At 41.5% G+C, this 12,818-nt stretch overlaps 1 protein-coding gene across 17 annotated transcripts in view; it reads right to left on the reverse strand.

The window, feature by feature from the left end:
• Window positions 1-12,818, reverse strand: part of GARNL3 (GTPase activating Rap/RanGAP domain like 3) — a 146,920-nt gene that overhangs the window by 57,529 nt on the left and 76,573 nt on the right. For all 17 annotated transcript variants that reach the window (XR_011999842.1, XM_072748539.1, XM_026009327.2 and 14 more), the window contains 3 exons: window positions 9,561-9,666; window positions 8,106-8,224; window positions 68-132 (listed from right to left, as the gene is read on the reverse strand). Coding sequence is in view for 16 of the 17 variants with exons in the window: in XM_072748539.1 (XP_072604640.1) it covers window positions 68-132; window positions 8,106-8,224; window positions 9,561-9,666 (290 nt within the window). In the remaining variant the exon portion in view is untranslated. The remainder of the gene's footprint in view (window positions 1-67; window positions 133-8,105; window positions 8,225-9,560; window positions 9,667-12,818) is intronic.

Below are 12,818 nucleotides of genomic sequence, written 5' to 3' on the forward strand. Positions count from 1 at the left end.
GAATGATTGCAGGAGAAAAATACTTCTAACGGCTCCTGGTGTTGTGTTCCTACTCTTGAGTACTCACCTTAATATGGACTTCACAGAAAGGGTTTTTGTAGGACTGTACGGAAGGCATATTTTCTGGGTACCCTGGAAAGTCAAAACACTGGATCAGTGAGAAGTTTGGCAATTTCCATATCTGAAAGAGCCTTTCCTGACTGTTTAAAAGAACATATGAATATATATATATATATATATATATATATATATATATATATATATAAAATCTTGCTCAGACTGGACAGCATCTTTCACCATTCCCCAATCCCAACATTACGGATTTAACTAATGGATTTATCTTTAATTTTAACATATGGACTGGTGGGTCCTTGGTGTCTTAGGTGTGGTGAGTAAAGGAGCCACCTGACCGAGATGAGAAGGGAATTTGGTCTCTGAGCCAAGAGTCAGGTCAGCCTCAAAGATAATGAGAAGGAAGTAGGCTTTGCATGTTCAATGGGACCTACATGTGATATCTCCAAAGGCTTTCTGAACTAGAAATCACTTGAATCTTTCAGAGGGGTTTTCATAATACATACTTTTATATTTTTCTGTGTTTACTATTTTTTTAAGGATTTATTTATTTATTCATGAGAGACACACAGAGAGAGGCAGAGACATAGGCAGAAGGAGGAGCAGGCTCCCTACAGGCAGCCTGATGTGAGACTAGATCCCAGGACCCCAGGACCATGACGTGAGCCAAAGGCAGATGCTCAACCACTGCCCACCCAGGCATCCCTACTATTTTTTTTAAAGTAGGCTCCATAACTAACGTGGGGTTTGAACTCACAACCCTGAGATCTAGAGTCATTTGCTCTACCAACTGAGCCAGCCAGGCATCCCTCTGTATTTACTATTTAAACTCTGTTTCTCTTCTCTAAATGAGCACGCACTGTGACCAACTCATAGAAAGTACTCAACAGATATTTGTTATGTGAAAGGGAATGAACGAAGGGGTTGCCTGAATGGTTCAGTCTCACACCCAAACCACGCAGCATAGATGAGTGCCACTCTCTTTATAATCTCCAAAAAAGATATGATACAGATTTATAATCCATGAAGGATTTACACTGCATGTTTAGCAAAAGGGATTATGATGTAGAACACATTTAAAACTTTCGAACTTTGACTAATAATAAAATTGGCAGCACAAACAGATAGAGAAAAGCATAGGGCATTTCTTGCAGGAAATGGGCAAAGAAGGATATAGGATTTTCCTTGTATTTTCGAGACATACCTGCCAACTGTCCAAGCCCTGAACACTGGTGTAACACTGACACCCTGGAACCAGGATGTTCCACTGACACCTGGACACCAGGAACACTGGTGTCTCTTTAAAGAGAAGCCAAGGGGAGTTCTTCAACATTGTCAAGCCTGTGATCTCTTTTGGTAAACTAAACATTCACACCCATGCCCCTGAAGAACCAGTAATCTCACCCCTGCTCCAGGTTGGGGTGTGTGTGTCTTTCCAGCTAACCATCAGAAGTTGTACTAGACAGAATCCTTCTTATGGGTTCTTTATTAGCCAATGTAGTTTACATTACAGAGATTTTAGAAGATTTCCAATACAGAGAAATATTATGAGGGGACTAGGCATTTTCAAATTCCCCATAACCCACCCATTGAAACCAGAGCTATTTTGGTGGCCTTGCTTTTTTGCTGGCCCTGGCCTACCTTACCACTGTGGTCACCTGTATGGGATGCCAACTCTTCTAGAAGAGGGTCTTGAATCTGACTTTGCTCAACCCCTACCTTGGCTAGCTTTTCTTCTCACAAGCATACCAAATGCAGTTTTAAAGAAAAGCCAAGGGCAGCCCGAGGGGGGAATGTATGGAATAGGAGAGGATCCAGCCCCTGCCTGGCTAATGGTAACATCTTCATAAGCTGCCTACATGGATGTGGAACTCCAGGCTCAGGGGACTGCGGATGTGTATTTTTCTTAACCACAAACTGGCAAAACTCTTTCTCCTCATCTTCTCCCTTTTGTAGCTTTGCAGAGTTGCTCTCCAACAGAAAACACCTCTCAGTACTGTTTTCCAGTGGGACAAACAGATGCATAGTCAGAGTCAAGTACATGTACATGTCAGGCAACCAAGCACTCACTGCAAGGATATGGAAGCGCATGTCAGACATTATTCCCTCTGTGTGGCAGATCTGTGTGTGTGTGAGAGAGTGTGTGCGCATGCATGAAGGAGAACCAGTGTCTATAAAGCTGTTGTAATGATTGCACCTGAGTAGTTGGACTTTGAGCCTCTTCTTTTTTCTAGCTGCATTGTCTGGATGGAACTTGTACGCTAAGTGTGAGGTTTTTTTTTTTTTTAAGTCTTTTCTTTGTGTTTAGAAGAAACACAACAGAGATAGACAAAAGTCTTAAAATCAGGGTTTAGACATTTAGCGATTTGTCTGTTTTAGAACAAAATGTGAGCTCAGAGGGTGCCTGGGGGGCTCGGTTGGTTAAGTGTTTGCCTTTGGCTCAGGTCATGATCGTGGGGTCCTGGGATCGAGTCCCACATGGGGCTCCCTGCTCAGTGGGGTATCTGCTTCTCCCTCTCCTTTTGCCTGCCACTCCCCCAGCTTGTGTTCACTCTTTCTGTCAAATAAATAAATAAAATCTTTTTAAAAAGTGCAAGCTCATGGCAGAGGCACATGCTTCTTTGGATTTCCTGTGGCCTTCAGAACTAGTTGGGGGCTTCACAACTGACCCCTCCTGCTGAGCTCTACTTTAATTTTTCAGCGCCTCACATCCTTTAAGCACTGCCACTTGTAGTTGGTGGTAAATGCTTGCCCGCCCTGGCTCACAGTTACAGGCTCTGGAGAAAGCACTGGCACTTCTCAACAGAAGGGGACTTACGCATTCCGCCAGCCCCCCTGCCTTCAAAGGAGCCTGGGCTCCAAGTCAGTTCTCCCTGGCTTCTCCTAATACCAGCAAGAGGAGTCCCAAAGCTCCTCATTTGTCTTGTCTTTGTTGTTCCTTCTTTCTGGAATGCTCTCCACCTGCCCCTTGCCCCACTCTTTATGCGGCTAGTTCTCTTTCCTCCTGCAGGTTTCTTTAAATGTCACCTCCTTGAAAAAGTTTTCCTGTGTTCTCTGACCTGAAGTTGGTCTCATTCTGCTTTTGTTTCCTTCAGAGTGCTTACCACAATTTATAATGGAAAAGAGACAACATCTTTAGAAATTAAAATAAGCAAAATTCCCCCGCTGCATCTGCCCCCACCCCCACCCCCCCGGACCTGGCAACCTGCTACAGCCTGAAGGAAGAAGACAGGACATTGACAAAATCCTATTCAGAGAGGTGGCAGAAGTACGACTACCCTTTCTTGTTTGGTGGAAGGCAGGCAGGCAGGCAAACTGAGAGGTTAGATGCCAGGGTCCTTGATTCTGCCATTCAGAGGGCAGGCCGCAAAGAAGGTGAGGGACACTGCAAATATAGCAAGATAGGACCTGGAGGCACCTAAGAACATTTGGACTCACTTCCTGGGCATGGCCTTCTGTAGGAATCTTGAAGTCCAGGTAGAACCTGTTTGAACCTGATGAGGCACAGTACTCAGCAGCTTCATGCATGGATGGTCAGCAAGATTAGAAACATAAGCCTAAAGCAATGCTTCTCTGCCCCTGCCCATCTGCCCCGTGGCTTACAGGCAATGTGCCAGTGAGAGGGGACAGAGCTGAGAGGCCCAGTGACTAGCAGAGACCTGGGATCAGGTCACAGAGGTCACAGTGTACTGTGACTTCACTGGGAGGGGCAAATGGCTGGGACCCTGGATTCAGTGATGGGTACTTTCCAGCGACCTTAAAAGGCCAGAGGGGACCAGTTACGTCTCAGTGGCTGCTAGTTCAGATACCAGTAAGCCACTCAACAACAGAACCCAGAAAAATACCCTGAGTGCCCCATGTGGACTCAAGGTCCTCTTCTCCTGCCTCCATGAGATCTCACAAGCCCTGTCCCCATGAACCCAAATAGCAGCTTCAAGAGGGGGAGGGGAAAGACATTGGAAAGACTACTTGTCCAAAAGAGACAGAGTTATCCAAAGAGAATATTTAAAACAGAGAGCCTGGAATAGTGTAATTAGCAAATATTAAATAAATAAGTTTAAAAAAACCCAGGCCAGTGGGGAGCCTGCTTCTCTCTTTCCTTCTCCCCACTGCCACTGCTCAGGCTCTCTCTCCCTATCTTTCTCTCTCTCTCAAATAAATAAATAAAATCTTAAAAGAAAAAAAAAGCCAGAAAACAAGTCTTCCAGGTGCAGAAGATAAGAGGCTTTGGATAAGGGCAGGATCACTTCTTATTTGGTGAATGTGGGAAGACTGTCATATGTGTCCTCGAGAACAACCGGCAGAAAGACCATCCACTGGAAAAAGGACAGTCTCTTCAATAAATGGTGCTGGGAAAATTGGACAGCCACGTGCAGAAGAATAAAACTGGACTATTTTCTTATACTATACACAAAGATAAACTCAAAATGGGTGAAAGATCTAAATGTGAGACAAGATTCCATCAAAATCCTAGAGGAGAACACAGGCAACACCCTTTTTGAACTTGGCCACAGCAACTTCTTGCAAGATACATCTATAAGGCAGCCCGGGTGGCTTAGTGGTTTAGCACTGCCTTCAGCCCAGGGCCTGATCCTGGGGACCTGGGATCAAGTCCCATGTCGGGCTCCCTGCATGGAGCCTGCTTCTCCCTCTGCCTGTGTCTCTGCCTCTTTCTCTGTGTCTCTCATAAATAAATAAAGTTTTAAAAAGAAAATCTATGAAGGCAAGGGAAACAAAAGCAAAAATGAACTACTGGTACTTAATCAAGATAAAAAGCTTTTGCACAGCAAAAGAAACAGTCCACAAAACTAAAAGACAACCTACAGAATGGGAGAAGATATCTGCAAATGATATATCAGATAAAGGGCTAGTTTCCAAGATCTATAAAGAACTTATTAAACTCAACACCCAAGAAACAAACAATCCAATCATGAAATGGGCAAAAGACATGAACAGAAATTTCACCAAAGAAGACATACACATGGCCAACAAGCGCATGAGAAAATGCTCCTCATCACTTGCCATCAGGGAAATACAAATCAAAACCGCAATGAGATACTACCTCACACCAATGAGAATGATGAAAATTAACAAGACAGGAAACAACAGATGTTGGAGAGGATGTGGGGAAAGGGGAAATCTCTTGCACTGTTGGTGGGAATGTGAACTGGTACAGCCACTCTGGAAAACTGTGTGGAGATTCCTCAAAGAGTTAAAAATAGAGCTACCCTATGACCCAGCAATTGCACTGCTGGGGGTTTACCCCAAAGATACAGATGCAGTGAAAAACTGAGACACTGCACCCCAATGTTTACAGCAGCAATGTCCACAATAGCCAAACTGTGGAAGGAGCCTCAGTGTCCATTGACAGATGAATGGATAAAGAAGATGTCGTCTATATATACAGTGGAATACTAGCCATTAGAAACAACAAATACCCATCATTTGCTTCAATGTGGATGGAACTGGTATTATGCTGAGTGAAGTAAGTCAATTGGAGGACAATCATCATATGGTTTCACTCATACGGGGAATGTAAAAAATAGTGAAAGGGATCATAGGCGAAAGGAGAGAAAATGAGTGGGAAAAAATCAGAGAGGGTGACAAAACATGAGAGACTCCTAACCCTGGGAAATGAACAAGCAGTAGTGGAAGGGGAGGTGAGCAGGGGGATGGGGTGACTGGGTGACGGGCACCGAGGGGGGCACTTGACAGGATGAGTACTGGGTGTTATACTTTATGTTGGCAAATCAAACTCCAATAAAAATTATACAAAAAAAAGAACAACTTGCACAGTTCTCCAATGTTATCTTCATACACTTGTGTATTAACTTTGCTTCAGGACAGCTTTGCTGATGGCAAGACCAACCCCCATTTCAGTGGCATGGGGAGAGAGGAGAGAGCCAAAAACCTTTCTGCAGGAAATCATCCATGAGTAAGAGCTAACTTGGTTTTACATTAGATTTTTCCCCTAAACCTGCTTAAAAAGAGAAAAATTTCTGAAACATAACATGGACATTTATATAAGCATAACATGGACATTTATCTGTGCCAACAGAGCACATGGGTTAGACTGGACTTTGGTGTCATTCATTAATTCATTCAGTTAATACTTCTTGAGCTACTTCTATGTGTCAGGTACCAGGCCAGGTGAGAACAAAACAGTTACGTCCCCTACCTTCATAGAGCTCATAGTCTAGAGAGAGAAACAGCGTGAGTCAAAGAATTACATGCAAAATTAATTATGTACAGCGCTGACAGCTCGCATACAGTCCTGCCTTCTGCTTGGCCTGCCACCGCCTGGCATATGGCCTTAGTCACGTCATTTAACCCCCCTAAAGCACAATCATACCTATTGAGATAATGCATTTGGAAGACTTAGTATAGTATGTGGCATATAGTAAGTGCTCAAAAATGTTAAGATTTACTGTTAGTACTATCACTATTTTTAATCATCAGAAAAAGTTTCTAACTACAATTTACTCTGTAATGGTTTCTAGAAATTCTTTCTGGGTTTTTTGAAGTTGCTGTATATGTATGCATGCATGCAAATGTGTTTATGTACATGAGCACATAAACAAATGTGTTTATGTATGTGTGTGTATAAAAATTACTGTTTCTTAAAGTGAATATAAAAATATTACTGTTTTTTAAAAAATGTATATGAAAAATTACTATTTAAGTTTTGTATTCATTCCCCAAAAGATGTATGTAGCAATTTTTGAGATACTGTGTTGTTGAGATAAAAATCAGCATGCAATGATTAAGTAATTGCTCTCAACAAATGCATCCATAAACCAAGATTCCAAGGCACCTGGGTAGCTCAGTGGTTAAGCGTCTGCCTTCGGCTCAGGGCGTGATCCCGGAGTCCTGGCATCAAGTCCCGCATTGGGCTCCCTGCAGGGAGCCTGCTTCTCCCTCTGCCTCTTTCTGTCTCTCATGAATAAGTAAATAAAATCTTAAAAAAAAAAAACCTCCCCCCAAGACTACCACATAATAGGACTAATGTTTTCTGAGTGTAGTTTATCTCATTGCTTCTTAATTATACACTGTACTCATTGATTCAAGAGTAAAATGTTCTATCCTTCAGGTGTCTAAGCCATTTAAGATTTGATGATTTGGGACATGGTGTAATGTGGATTTTCAAACAAGATCTCACTTAATATAGTCCTCAGCACCCTGTCAATCACAGCCTAGAACTTTCCCTACTTTACAAAGAAGAAAATGGAGCATTAGCAATTTTCTCAAACTGACATGAATGAATTTGGTACTGATCTAATTTGACCCTGGTTTGCTTAACTCCAAACCCTTTGCTCTTTCCAGTGTCCATAAGCATATGAAAAAATTCTCTGGGAAGCAAAGGAAAAAAAAAGCCCAAGGAAAGAAAATAATGAGAAAAGGTTAAAAGGTGATAGATGGAGATCAACTGTAAGAATTAATAGAAAAAATTGGAAAAGAGAAGTAGCAGTGATAGTGAACCTAAGAGAATTTTCCTGAGCTACAGGGATGCCCGCATTCCTGAGCTGAAAGGATTTGCCTTCATTCAGTTCACTGCTGTCAGATCCCACCACGGAGTGGAGGTACCTGCCTTGTTAAGTCTCCAGCCATTTTTCTACCTCAGGAAACTGACGAAAGGGGCTGAGTTTCAGAGGAATTCTAGAGGCTCAGCCAATTTAGTGTTTGACTGAATGGCCCAGGGAAACAGGAGCACCCTGTGGGCTGTATCGCTGTAATAGTATTATATTCTTCCAATAAATTTTGGGTTTTAGTTGAAGGTGAGCCAGCTGATCAGTTTGTCTTAGTAATGGCTAAGATTAATACTCAAAATATACTTCTGTATTCCACTGGCCAGAGACTGAGGGAAAGGTTTGTATGGGGGATCTTGTGGTTACACGCAGAGCTTGAAGGCCCTACCTCTAAACGACCCAAACTCAAAGAACCTCATAGAAGAAGGCTCACCTGAACCACTCTGACTATGACACTAATCAAACTCTGAGGGGTGGCGATGCTCCAGGTGCAAGCAAGGTACTTACTGTTTTCCTCCAAAGAATTGCTCGGTATTGAGGGACACGCTGATTGTTTTGATCAGAAAGGGTCACAGACAGGAAGAAGGGGCTCTTCTCTGCATCGTTTCCAATGTAGTTCTGATGGACTGGAAAAGAGACAGCTTTAGAACAGGGAGGATACGCTGGTTCTTCCAGACACTTTCTCCTTCCCACATGAGCAGGGAACAAGAATCCCAAACCCAGCTGGGGAAAGAACCTGATCACACCCTCCCATTCCTCTTAGCAGTGATTCGATCAGAAATGAACATGGGCTCAATTCTAGCCAATGAGACAGGAGGAGAAATGCATCGAGAGGTTTCTAGAAAGGCTTCCTCACTCCTGAAGATGGCCTTCTCCTTCCTCTGGACATGGCAGTGTCTAGAAGTGCTGCCTGTAAGTGCTATAACCACTTTGTAACCCTGCCAGCTTTGATGGCACCACTGAGCCTCTGAATCTACCAACTCCTGAGCCTGCCTTACCTCTGAGTTTCTTGGCATCTGAACAGATTGCACCAGTTTTCTCTAAAGTCACTACTGCTCTGGGCACTATGCTTTCAAGCATTTGGGAGGATAACAACTTTTCCACCAAATTCTTTCTTTATAAAGAAATATGCCTTGTCCAGTAAGCAAACTTCTTAGAATAAAACAGTATCAGATTTTTTAAAAGACAGCATATGGGTCTGATAACTTTCATTGTATATAGTCTCCAGAATCACATCTTCTATAAACACATGCATTAGCCTGATAAGCAATTTATCTACCTACTCTCTTATCCTGCACCAGTGATTATTTTCCCATTCCCAGTCTCTTCTGTTGTTAGCTACAGTTCCATTTTCCACCTTCCCATATATGTTCACCTGAGCCCTTCACATTAAATGTACACCACTATTAATGAATGAGTTCTTGCTTTGTGCCAGGCTTAGCTGTTTCTCCAGCATATCTCACTGAAACTCCTGTTCAAACCTACCAGGTATATAAAAGTAATACCTCCACTCCACAGATAAATAAATCTCAGAGAAGTGGAGAGTGACTGGGGTAAGGTCCTGTGTTTAAGAATGGCAGAACCAGGATCCAGACCTATTTCCAGGATCCAGAGTCAGGACAATGTGTCTCTAATTCCATAGTGGCCCTGGAGCTCAGGGATCCACTTATTTGCTTCATTGTCTTGAATTAAGTATTCAAAACCCACTATAGACAGGGCACTTGTCTTGTTAGGTCTAAAGTTGTTTTCTACCCTGCAAATTCTTATGTCTCAAATAGCTATTATCCTAGTGAAAATCCTAGGGCCGAGACTGAATTGTATCTTTAAATCTACAAAGCTTACTATTAACCTGACATTAATGTCCCTAAACTGGTAGGGACACCAGAAAAAAAAAAATCACATCAACATTTGATTTTCATTTTGAATATTCTTTCTTCCCAACCACCATAATGGCATAGTTACCTTGTCCTAAAAAATACTTGAAATACCATCTGGTGTGGTACTCTGGGTTCTCTAAGTGCACGTCTGTTCTTCGCCATGTACCTGGCAGAGCAGTTGTATTCTGTAACTGAACAAAATTGTGCCATTAAGAGGCATATTCAGAAAGTAAACAAGAAGTGGCCAATGAACCAGAGGCCAAAGTCATTGTCAAAACCATACAAAAAGGGATGTACCCGCATATTCTCATTAGAAAAGACACCACATCCACATCATAGAAGCATTGTGAAGGTTCTTGGGGTATAGGAAAAAGAACTGAGCGAACCAGTGGGTTCAGCTCTTTCCACCTTCAGTATAACGAAGTTTCTCTCCTTTCTGGTCTGAAGCTTCCAAATATTTGGGAGATGGTGCCCCCTAGAGGCACGCCCTTCTGTTTGGTACCCTGGTAACAGCTTTCACTTGGAATACATCTCTGCAGACTCTATTGGAGCTCATATTTTTTTGTTGAATTTTTAAAATTTGTCATGAAATTACACAATTAATGGGGAAATTATGGATAAACATAATGAATAATCTGAATCCTTTCTCAAAAGGTAGTCACACTATGAATGATTTGGTATGGTTTCCTCTCATTTTTTCTTACATCTACATACCTACGTATGTTTCTTTTTTTTTATTTTTATTTATTTTTATTTTTTATTTTTTTTCCTACGTATGTTTCTTACCAAAATGCAATCATACTGAAACTCCACTGACATCTACTTTGTGCCATGTGTATACGGCAGAATACTTGGAACATATTCCAATTCCGACATGCCTCTGGTGATTTACTAGATGTTTGTGGTCACTTGCTTTACCATGTTCAATTCCACGCTTATAAAGAGGCCATTCTCAGGAATCAGTATCAAATTTTACTGAAATTTTTTTGGCAACTATTGAGAGAATATGTTAAATGGAGGAAAATTATAGTAATGTAATGAATTATACTACTGGCTCTTCTGATGCTGAATGGTCCTCAAATTTCTGGGATATATCCTACTAGGTAATGGTATACAGTATTCTTTTGATACATTGCTGGATTAAAAAATTATGTATCATAATTTTTAGTGAGATGGAAATTATAGGTTTCTTTTCTGTAAGTATTTCCACCAGGGTATTTTTAGGGTTATATTACTTATAGAGTGAATTAGGATGCTGTCTTTCTCATGCTCTGGAAATGCTGACACTTAGAGAAAGAGCTTTCAGGGCCAAGCACCAGGACAAACACTTCATATACATTAGCTCCATAGCATCTTTAGGACCAACTTTAGGACACAGGTTTTATTTCAGATGAAAAAAGTGAGGCTGGGACATTTAAGCTACGCTGCTTAAGATTGCCAAGCTCATAAGCAGTGGAGCTGAAACCGAGTCAGTGCCAATTTAAGAGGACTGGTTTTTTCTTTTTAAAAATTTTAATCATTACGTCATTGTCTATCTTTTTATGTTCTGCCCTTTTACTCTTCAAAGAGTAAAAATGTAGGTTATGTTTCTTAGCATTATTGTGCCTTTATTGAACTTTCTTGAATTAAAAAAAACAGCTACTGATTATATATATATATTTTTAAATTTGGAAATAATTTTGAGTTTACATAAAAGTTGGAAGAATAGGACTGCAAAGATCATCTGTATACCCTTTATCAGATTTACCTGTTAATATTCTATCCCATTTATTAATTTGCTCACTACTGTCTACACAAATTTTTTCTGAACCATTTATGACTAAAACACACAAATAATAGCTCTTTATCCCTAAATGCCTCACTGTGTATTTCCCAAGAACAGAGATATCTTCTTACATAACCACAATACAGCTTTACCAACTTTTATAAATTTAACATCGATATAGTACCTCTAATCTACCATCTGTATTCTAATTTTGTCAATTGACTTAAAAATTCCATTTAAAGTATCTTCCCTCTTGAGAACAGGATGATTGTGTTATCACGTCTCTTTAGATTCCCTTCATCTGGGGACACTTGGGTGGCTCAGTAGTTGAGCATCTGCCTTTGGCCCAGGGCATGATTCCCAAGGCCTGGAATTGAGTCCTGCATCGGGCTTCCTGCATGGAGCCTGCTTCTCCCTCTGCCTGTGTCTCTCATGAATGAATGAATGAATGAATGAATGAATGAATAAATAAATAAATAAAAAGATTCCCTTCATCTGGAACATTCCACAGACTCTGTCCTTTACAAGACTGACATTTGTAAAGAATATAGCACACATTTCCCCTCTTCTTTTTAAAAATCAAGCATGACTCATTCTGGGTTTGTCTGATGTTTCCCCATGATGAGGTTCAGGCTATGTATACCTGGTCGGGATGCTACACAAATGGTACTTGTCCCTCTCAGCTTATCATATTTCAAGACCTTTATCTGTTCCTCATTGGTGATACTAATGTTGATCCCCTGTTCAAGATGTTGTCTCTTAGTTTTGACCTTTTGGTGTGGCTCAAGAAGAGCACATGATTAGATTTTGTTCCCGGTAGAATTTCTGGATGATTCATTGTCAACACTATTCACTTTATAATCATAAACCACTGGCAGTGCTGATCCATAGTCTGCTATGCCCGGGGCAGCAGGCAGCTGTGGTATGACATTGGGGTCCACCAGCCAGCATCAGGCATCAGCTGACCAGATACAGGTGGGGTCCAGCTCAGCCTTAGCCAGTCAGATGCCATCATGGTCTGTGCCATTGTCCCAAGGCCCTAGATCCTTGGTATCAACAGCAGAGCTGGGAGAGGAGACTGTGAGGGAACCAGGACACTTAGGCCTCTTGAACTTCCCAGACTTGCGTGGCACAGCACCAGAGCTTAGCTCTGTGCTTCTAGATTTGTAAAATGTCACTCATGGGCCCATTCTAGACTCCTTCGCGGGATCTCTGTGGGTGGTGCCCTAGAATCTGCAATTTTACAAGCATACCAAGTGATTCCGAGGAACACTGAACTTTGAGAAGCAGCGCTCTATGCCAGGGGATCTAAAAGAATCCAGGGCAGGCATGAGCTTGGGTAAAGAAAAAAATGTTTATTTCCCTAACTTCTAATTAAAATGTAGCATTTCTTGGGGTGTCTGGTTGGCTCCGTCAGTAGAGCATGGGATTCCTGATCTCAGGATTTTAAGTTTGAGCCCTATGTTGGGAGTAGAGATTATTTAAAAATAAAATCTTTAAAAAAATGTGTTTCTTTCAATTACGTATGTATGCAAGAAAACCCCAACAAAATGCAACTACAGTAGAACAAACAGGGTT

Source organism: Vulpes vulpes, chromosome 2 (assembly GCF_048418805.1).
Source record: "Vulpes vulpes isolate BD-2025 chromosome 2, VulVul3, whole genome shotgun sequence".
In the NCBI taxonomy this organism is placed as follows: domain Eukaryota; kingdom Metazoa; phylum Chordata; class Mammalia; order Carnivora; family Canidae; genus Vulpes; species Vulpes vulpes.